At 65.5% G+C, this 9,649-nt stretch overlaps 1 protein-coding gene across 1 annotated transcript; it reads left to right on the top strand.

Annotated features, from left to right (window-relative positions):
- Window positions 1-295: 295 nt before the first annotated feature.
- Window positions 296-8,487, top strand: CDH1 (cadherin 1; the record flags this gene model as incomplete). The annotated part of the gene is made up of 16 exons (XM_084270069.1): window positions 296-358; window positions 440-545; window positions 3,635-3,876; window positions 3,961-4,092; window positions 4,177-4,332; window positions 4,406-4,550; window positions 4,672-4,844; window positions 5,183-5,311; window positions 5,430-5,615; window positions 5,701-5,945; window positions 6,029-6,171; window positions 6,261-6,485; window positions 6,614-6,835; window positions 6,917-7,047; window positions 7,207-7,350; window positions 7,469-8,487. The coding sequence occupies 16 exons, from the start codon at window positions 296-298 to the stop codon at window positions 7,679-7,681; spliced, it is 2,655 nt and encodes an 884-aa protein (XP_084126195.1). The 3' UTR covers window positions 7,682-8,487.
- Between the last annotated feature and the right edge of the window lie 1,162 nt (window positions 8,488-9,649).

Genomic DNA, 9,649 nt, shown 5'->3' with positions numbered 1-9,649 from the left:
GAGCCCCCCTCCTCCCCTTCCACCTCCTGGGAGTGACTCTTGGGACACCCACCTTCCGTGGGGCCGGGTCCCCTCCCGGCCCCGCCGCTTCCCCCGGGCCCGCGGTCTCCCGGGGCGTGGTGGCACCGCCTCCCGTCGGGGCGGGCTGGGGCCGGGGCTCGGCACCTGCGGGGCGGAGCTGGGGCAGCACCTGCGGGGCGGGGACCGGCACCGGGACCGGGACCGGACCCAGCTGCGGCTCGGCGGCGGCGGCAGCGCTCCGATTCCTCCGGTATCTACACCCGCACCGACAGCAATGGGGTGGCGGGGGGGCTGTTTAGCCCCGTTCTTCCTCCTCCTCCTCTTCCTCCTCGTCCAGGTGAGGGGCGGCCCGGCCCGGGGGGACCCTGCTCGGGGCGGCGGGACCCCCACCGGCACTGACCGCTCTCCCCCGGGGCAGGTGAGCCGCGGGCGGGCAGCGCCGTGCCGGGCCGGCTTCACGGCCGAGACCTTCACGCTCACGGTGCTGCGGGACGTTGTGGCGGCTGGACGGGCGCTGGGACGAGGTAAGGGGCGGGGGGGAAGGGGGCGAGAATGGGGGGATCGGGACAGACGGGGGGGTGAAACCGCGGCTCCTGGCCCGTGGGGTGGCACCGGGGACGGTCCCAGCTCTGCGGGCTGTTCCCACGGCTCCCAGGGTCCCCGTCCTGCCCACCTGCCCACCCGTGGGGTGTGGGCACTGGGGGTTGTGGGGGTGAACCTGCCTTGAGGAGCTGGAACCCCAGCACAGCCCCGTGGGGTGGGGGTGTCTCAGGGCACCGGTGTGAAACCCCCCCAGGATGGGCACCAGTGCCGCGGGCTGCGGCAGGTGGGTGCCCAGGGAACGCCCCTGCTGCTGTGGGGTGCCCCCCACATCCCCACCCATGGGTGCTGGCTGCAGGTTTCCAGGATGGCGCTCGGCCCATTCCCGTCGCTGTTGGTTGACGGGTGACGGTGGCGTCGGCACCGTGGGTCTGCTGGGGGTGGCTGGGGTGGGTGGGGGTCCAAGGGGCGCAGAGCCCCGAGCATTGCAATGGGGGTTCCCAAACCACCACCACCACCCCGCCCCTGTCTGGAAGGGCTTGGCCCAGGCGTTGAGCAGGGAGCCAGGCCCTGTCCCGGGGCAGGCTGGGAGCTTGGTGCGTTAGCTTTGTGGTCAATCATTAACGAATGTCCGATACCGGAGCAGCTGTGTGACCTCGGCGTCCCCTCGCGCCGCGGGCTGGGCCCTGGAGCCGGGATGTGCTGGTGATCCCATCCCAGCACCCACACTTCCCCTTTCGGGTCCCGTCTGGGGACCGGCGTGAGAAAGGAGGAAGGGGACGGTTCCTCATGGCCCGGCCACGCAGATGGACAAAGGGGGTGGGTGCTGGGTGATGCTGCCCCCCTGTACCACACAGCACCCCGAAGCCCCCGGCCAGGCCGTGGCGAGGGCAGGCTGACGAGCAGGCCTGTAATTAAGCTGATGAGTTGAGCGCGGTGTTTTCCCTCCAACAGGTCCAGACAGGCGCAGCGCCTGGGCTGGGGAGGCAAACACCTGCGTGGGGGCTGCGGCGACCCTGAGGCCTGGCTGGGACCCTGGGGGGGGAGGGGGGCGTGGGGGGTCCCTGGGGTGGCACAGCCCCACGGGACACGGTGGGGGCCGTGGCACTGATGTGTCAGCCCCGTGCGGGGGAACCTCGAGAGTCTGAAGTCATAGCGAAACTGGGTGACATCAGCGGGTGCGCCGTGGACATGCTCATAGTACCTTTGCCCCAGCTGACGTGAGCCCCCCCCCTGCCCCCCCCCTGCTGCCACCAGTGGTTCCTGCCCTGGCACAACTGCCTTGTGCAACTGCGCCGAGCGGGCACGGCCGGTGTGGTGGCACCCTGTGACTCAGCCCCTGCCCAGCGCCGGCGCGACGCCGTGGGACGTGGGGGGCTTGGGGGGGGGGGGGCTGTCCCGATACCTGTCCCAGTGCTGGCTGTTATCCCCTGCCCATGGTAGTGTGGTGAGGGGTCTGGCTGTGCCAGCACCCCGTAAGTGGTGGTGGGGGTTGGGGATGGGGGTCCCCCCTGGCCCCCCAGCTCCCCTCACCCCTTGGTCCGGGAGAGGAGCTGAGCAGAGAGAGCCCCAGGCCCTGGGGAGGGAAGGAGTAGGGGGGGAGGGCTGGGGACGCTTTGCTCCACCCGAGGAGCTGGAAAAACAGGTTGTGCACGGGCGCCGGGGAGGTGGGGAGCGGGCTCTGAGCACGCTGCACCCAGCCAGCATGGGGCTGAGCCCCCCGGTCCTCATGGCACCCAGCTGGTGTGGGGCTGGGGGCTGAGCACTGCCCACTTGCTGCAGCCATCCGGCACGGTGCCAGGTTCCGGGTGCTGAGTGCTGCACCTGTGCTTGTGGGTGCTGGGGTGCCTCTCCCCACCGCCAGCCCCCGCTGCGGCAGCACCCGGCCTGCCCTGGCACGCTCCTGCCCAGCCAGCCCCACCGGCTCCCACAGCTGCTGCCGGGGGTCCCGCCATGGGGCCGGCGTCGTGCCAGTCGGCGCTCCCCAGCTGGGTCAGGGGCACAGCGGTGGGCGAGGGGAGCAGCCCCCAGCCCCGGGGGTCTCGGTGATCGCTCCCCACCCGCCTCCATCCCACTGTGGCCCGTGAATTCCTGGCAGGGCCTGGCCCTGGCAATGGCAGCACCAGGATCCTGCCTGGTGTTGGGACGCGCCGAGCTGCCTCCCACTCCCGGCACGTCGTTGGCCTGCCGCGGTGAAGCCGTGGCACCCGCTCCATGTGGCCTGGTCACGCTGGGGCCGATGGTGGCCGTGCTGGCAGGGCCTCCAGCCGGGTGCCGACGGCTCAAAGCGTCTCCCAGACAAAGGGTGTTTGTTCAGGAGCTGCCGGGAGCGCGGTCCCGGCTCATGTGATGCCATCTGACTGGCGCGGTGCCGCGCACGGCCTGCCCCTGGGCTGTCTGCTTGTACCGCGCCCCAGCGCGGTGCCAGGACGGTGATGTGAGGACAGCGGGGCTCTAGCTCTGCGGTGGGCACTGCCACCCATGGGGACCCCCCTGCAGTGAGGGGCTGAGGGTGCCTGGGCAGGCTGAGTGCCCCATCTGCCACCCCATGCTGTGGCTGTGCCGGGGCCAGCACCATCCTGCCGCGCTGGTTGGTGTTCCCCTCCTGCAGTGGGTCGCAGCCTGGGCTGTCCCTGCTGTTATCCTTGGCATTGTGGGGGCTTGGGGACCCCTGTGGGTGCCCAGGTGCCAGAGCACCATGCCCCAGGCAGGCACAGCAGCAGTGAGGTGCCGTGCGCAGGGACATGCTGTGCCACAGGGATGTGCCACAGGCTGGCAAGGATCCCAAGGCACGGCAGGCTGTTCTGTGCCTGGTCCTGTGCCACAGCTGTGTCAGGGATGTGCCGTGCATCATGCCACATGCCATCAGTGCCCAGGGTGGGATCCTGGCATGGTGTGTGGTGCATCCCCATTGGTCCCCACACCACGGCTGTGCTGCATGTGCCTGTGTGGCACTGTCCTGTGCCTTCACACCGTGCCTGCACCAGCATGCCAGGGTTCATGCCCTGCCCTCACCAGCTGCCCCCGGGGCAGCACCGTGAGCCCCCCACCCACCCGCTCTCCCTGCCCCCAGTGAGCTTTGAGGACTGCGGCGAGGAGCGGCACGGTGCGTACCTCTCGGATGACACGCGCTTCAAGGTGAGCAGTGATGGGGTGGTCTCCACCACGCGGCCCCTGCAGCTGCAGAGGCCGAAGATCAGCTTCTCCATCTACACCTGGGACAGCGCGGGCAAGAAGCATTCGGCCACGGTGACCGTGCGCAGGGGGCGGCACCATCACCGCCGCCACCATCACCATCGCCACCACCACGTCCAGGTACGGTGCAGCCCCCCCCTCCCCGGGGCAGAGCGTGCAGGGGTTGGGTGGGTGCAGCACTGAGCCCAGCTGCTCTCTCTGCAGGACGCGGGCCCCACCGTGCTGACCTTCCCCGAGCCGGATCACAGGCTAAGGAGGCAGAAGAGGGACTGGGTCATCCCCCCCATCAACTGCCCTGAGAACGAGCGGGGACCTTTCCCCAAGAAGCTGGTGCAGGTACGTGGTGCTGCGGGGATGGGGTGCAGGGCATGGGGGTCACCCCGGGACCCCTCCAACCCTCCCCATCCGCTTTGCCTCCAGATCAAATCCAACAAGGACAAGGAGACCAAAGTTTTCTACAGCATCACGGGGCAGGGGGCAGACACCCCCCCCGTGGGCATCTTCATCATCGAGCGGGAGACGGGGTGGCTGGAGGTGACGAAGCCGCTGGACCGGGAGGAGATCGACAGATACATCGTGAGTTGGGGGCCGGGGTGGGGTGAGGGGGCCGGTCCCCGGGGCCACGGGCCGGCTGACGGTGCCCTCGCAGCTCTTCTCCCACGCCGTGTCGGCCAACGGGCAGCCCGTGGAGGACCCCATGGAGATCATCATCACCGTGACGGACCAGAACGACAACCGGCCCGTCTTCACCAAGCAAGTCTTCGTCGGCTACATCGAGGAGAACGCCACGCCGGGTGCGGGGAGCGGGGGGCCGGGGGGGCTGGCGCCACGCAGAGCCCCCAGCCAGCGCTGCGCTGGGGCGCCCGGCGGCTCTGGGCCCACGAGTGACATCTCCCTGCTCGTCCCCGCGCCCAGGCACGTCCGTGATGACCGTGGAAGCCACGGATGCCGACGATGGGATCACCATGACCAACGGCATCATCGGCTACTCCATCCTCAGCGAGGAGCCCAAGAGCGGGCACCAGATGTTCACCATCGACCCGCAGAAGGGCGTCATCAGCGTCATCGGCACCGGGCTGGACCGGGAGGTGGGCGCCCTGGCTGCGGCCCAGGGGACTTCGCGGCAGCTCCACGCTGGGACTCGCTGGGGGGAGCTGGGGGGGCTGGAGCCCTGGAGTCTGGGCTGCTTTGGGGACTGGCCATCCCCGGTGCCCCGCTCTGGGGGCGGCCGCTGTCCCAAGCCCAGCGTGGATCTGAGGTGGGGACGTTGCCGGGGGTGGGTGGGCAGCAGGGACGTTGATGAGCGTCTCTGCTGTCAGTGACAGCCATGGCTGGAGGGGGTAGAGGAGCAGGCAGGTGATGTCCCTGGAGGAAGGGGACACACCGGGCACCTCCCTGCCCTAACCGTGGTGATTTCGGCTTGCAGACCACTCCCAACTACACGCTGATCATCCAGGCTGCGGACCTTGAGGGCGCAGGCCTGACCACCACTGCCACTGCCGTCGTGGAAGTCACCGACGCCAATGACAACCCTCCCATCTTCGACCCCAACACGGTACCTGAGCCAGCTCCCCTGAGCCGCTACTGCCCCTGTGCCGCTGTGGCATGAGTTGTCCCTCCAGCCCCGGGGTGGTGGGACCACATGGTGACTGTCCCTGTCCCATCCCGTGCAGTACGAGGCGTCGGTGGATGAGAACCAGGTGGGGGTGACGGTGGTTCGGCTGCATGTGAGAGACCAGGACATGCAGGGGTCCCCTGCCTGGCAAGCTGTCTACCGCATCAAGAGCGGGGACGAGGACGGCGACTTCAGCATCACCACTGACCCCAAGACCAACGATGGCATCCTGAAAACCACCAAGGTGGGTCCCAGGGCCCTATGGCTGCTTCGACACCGGCTGCCTCGGTGCCGGTGCTACCCCAGCTCCTGTCTCTCTCCCCTCCCAGGGTTTGGATTATGAGACCAGGCACGAGTACAACCTCGTGGTGACGGTGGAGAACGCCGTCCCCTTCGCCGTGCCGCTGTCGCTCTCCACGGCCAACGTCCTGGTGGTGGTGAAAGATGTCAATGAAGCCCCCATCTTCGTGCCCCCCGTCAAGAGGGTGAACGTGATGGAGGATCTGCCTGTGGGGCACGAGGTCACCTCCTACACGGCGCAGGACCCGGACAGGGACATGCAACAGACCATCACGTGAGTGGGCGTGGGGTGGGCTGCGTGGCTGAGGGGCTGCCCTGTGCCTGCAGTGCCATGTGCTGATCCCTCGCTCGCCCCAGGTACCACATGGGCAACGACCCCGCGGGCTGGCTGGACATCAACGCCAAAACCGGCATCGTGACGGTGGCCCAGGCGCTGGACCGCGAGTCGGTGCACGCCATCAACAGCACCTACAAGGTCATCGTGCTGGCTGTGGACAGCGGTGAGGAGCGCCCTGTGGTGCCCTGGGGAAGGGGCTGCTGGGGCTGTGGCCCCCACTCCAGGCGCCTCACTAACCCCTTGGCTCCGCAGGGATGCAGCCCGCCACCGGCACGGGGACGCTGCTCCTGCTTCTCCAGGACGTGAACGACAACGGGCCCATGCCGGAGCCGCGGATGTTCGACATCTGCAACCAGCAGCCGGAGGAGCAGATCCTGAGCATCGTGGACAAGGACCTGCCCCCCAACACCTACCCCTTCCACGCGGCGCTGGAGCACGGCTCCAGCACCAACTGGTCTGTCAGGGTGTCAGGACAAGGTAGGTGCCACCTGGCCCTCGGCGGGGGGATGCTGAGCAGGGTCCCCTCGGCTCTCTGCACTCCCCTGTAAGGGACACTTGTGTGGCAAAGCCCCGCACCGGTGCTGAGGGTTTGTCTCTGCTGCAAGACGCCCTGGTGCTGAGCCTGAAGAAGCAGCTGGAGCCTGGGGAGTACAGTGTCTTCCTGAAGCTGACGGACGGGCAGGGCAAGTCGCAGGTGACGCCGGTCAAAGCTCAAGTGTGCGACTGCGAAGGGCCGGCCAAGAACTGCGAGCGGAGAGCGTTCATCGCCGGCGGCCTGGGCGTCCCCACCATCCTGGCTATCCTGGGGGGCATCCTGGCGCTGCTAAGTGAGTACAGGGGGAGGGGGAAGGGGACAGGGATGCATCCAGCACCGTCCTGATACCGGTAACACCACCCTCTGCTCCCAGTCCTCCTGCTGCTGCTGCTGCTCTTCGTCAGGAGGAGGAGGGTGGTGAAGGAGCCGCTGCTCCCGCCGGAGGATGACATGCGGGACAATGTCTACCACTACGATGAGGAGGGAGGCGGCGAGGAGGATCAGGTGGGGTGGCCATGCGGGGCTGGATGCTGCCTATGGGGTCCGTGCAGCCTGGTGCCATGGAGGATGCTGGCGGGATGTGCCTGGCATCGGCATCCCGGGTCCCTTCCTGCCCGGCAAGGCTGTCCCTTAAATGCCATCCCCTCGTGTCCCTGCCTGCAGGACTATGACCTGAGCCAGCTGCACCGCGGCCTGGACGCTCGCCCGGAGGTGATCCGCAACGACGTGGCCCCCCCGCTGATGGCCGCCCCCCAGTACCGGCCCCGGCCCGCCAACCCCGACGAGATCGGAAACTTCATCGACGAGGTGAGAGCCCCGAGCCCGGGGGTGATGCCCCCGTCTCTGCTGGCACTCTTGGGGTGCCCCACTGCCGGCACTTGGGGGGGGGTGGAATGGGCACTGAGCCCCTCTGCCCCCTCCCCAGAACCTGAAGGCGGCTGACACGGACCCCACGGCCCCCCCCTACGACTCCCTGCTGGTGTTCGACTACGAGGGCAGCGGCTCGGAGGCCGCCTCGCTCAGCTCCCTCAACTCCTCTGACTCCGACCGCGACCAGGACTACGACTACCTCAACGAGTGGGGCAGCCGCTTCAAGAAGCTGGCAGACCTCTACGGCGGGGGGGAGGAGGAGGACTAGGACCCCCCCTACACACACCCTCCCCTCCTCCTCCTCCTCCGGCCCTGGCCCAGCCGGCTGCCGCGCAGCGCAGGGGTTCTCACCCCGTTTCACCCCACCAGATTCGTGTCGGTCTTTGCCGGGTGGGTGACTCAAACTGCCCCCCCAACACCCCTCGACCTTGTGTCAGTGTCCCGCTTGTTCAGCAGAAGGAAAACTTTGTGTCACCAGGGCTGGGGGGCTTTTTTAGGAGGGGGGAGGGAGGAAGGAGGAGCCTATGTACCTGCTGACCCCCCTCTGCTCCAGACAGGGCATGGAGTCATTTGTTCTCCAGCCTGGAGCTGAGGTGTTCCAAGGTGGGCCCGGCAGGATCAGCTCCTGCCCTCCCTGTGCCAAATTCACTCCCCAGGGCTGCCCAGCTGGAGCTGGGCACCTCTCCTCCAAGGGTTTCTCTGGCACTCTCCAAAATACCTCGTGCTCCCAACCCCAAAACAACCAACAACCTGCTGCCATCCTTGGAACACAGACCCAGCACCAGAGAAACGGGGCAGCCCCAGCACCGCCCCTCTGCCAGAGTGGGGGCAGCTGATCAGTTACCACAGACCAAAGCTGTGGTGCCAGGTGCTAAACGTGAGGGAATTCTCTTGGATAAAGTACTTGTAGGCAGATTTCTTATTTTCTCTACCCCAGATCACAGGATGATTTCCTTCTGGGCCGTGCAAGGTGTAATTATCACGCAGACAATGACAGGCACTTCTGAAAATCAAAAGGGCTTTACTGAAATTCTGGACTTTGTGTTTCACTGTCCTTGTGGTTTGTGTTTTGTATCACGGGGGGGGAAAGGGGCTGACGCGGGGTGGGGACACAGGAGCGGGAAGCCACGCTTTCTTAGGTGCTGATCAACTCTCTGGTTTTTATATAAAATTGAAATAATAAATTGTTTTAAGAAAACCAACAGCCCTTTTTGCTACCTGTGTCTGTGCTCAGAGGCTGGCCTGGCCTGCTGAGAGCTACTGCTGCTCCTTCCTCCAACAAAGAAACGCCCATCTCTGTGCAAAGGGATGGCTCCCTACCAGCACGCGTGGTTTCCCAGCACCAGGGAGTGGCTGGACGCAGGGCAGGTCATGGCTCTGCCTGGATGGGCCCTAGGGAAAGGAGGAGCAGGACACTGGTGTGGAAACCCAGCCTCTGCCTTGCTTACCGCGGCGGTGGCTGTGGGTGCAGCGCCCGGCCACGCAGCAGCCATTGCCCGTGTCTGTGCAACCCTGGGACTGCTCTTGTTTCCCTTTGCAGGCCCTGCTGATGGGGTGGTGGTATATAAGGGAATGTAAGAAATCACATTTGTAGTAACTAACACATAAATAAGAGTAAATTCAATTACTAAGTACTGCAAGGTGCTTGGGGGGAAAGCCAGTAAGGGGAACAAAATAAATGAGAGCAAGGTCGTAAGCTGAGACATCCTATGGAAGGTGGCACCTGGGACTGATGAGGAGGAAACATCCCAAGGAAGGTGGTGCCTGTCACTGAGAAGAAGGGTAATCCTGCCTGGATGGAAGGATCACAACTATGCATGTGCCAGGGGAGAAGATGGAAGGTCCAACCTGATGAAGACTCTGAGCCTTCATCCTGAGACCCCCGATGACCACCACCAGACAGTGCACAGGCACAACTGGGAGGAGTTTGTGGAGTTTCATGGGACTCATTTCAATATGAAGCAGGGATAGATTATGCACATGTGTAGGTGCATTGGAAATGCCATTAACATGTAACCTTCTACTGTATATACTGAAGGCGAATTGCTGCCTTTGGGGTGCATGTCTGTGCTGGCTCCCTGTGCATCTACACGTAATAAATATACCTACTGTACAACCTTCTGGGCTGTATTGTGTCCAGTTTTTGGAGTATTGTGTCCAGTTTTTGGAGTATTGTGTCCAGTTCTTGGAGTATTGTGTCCAGTTCTGGGCTCCTTGGTATAAAAAGGACAGGGAT

Source organism: Gallinula chloropus, assembly GCF_964237585.1.
Source record: "Gallinula chloropus genome assembly, chromosome: 13".
Lineage (NCBI taxonomy): Eukaryota > Metazoa > Chordata > Aves > Gruiformes > Rallidae > Gallinula > Gallinula chloropus.
The sequence above is the reverse complement of the archived record's forward strand: the minus strand, read 5'-3'. Positions and strand labels throughout refer to the sequence as shown.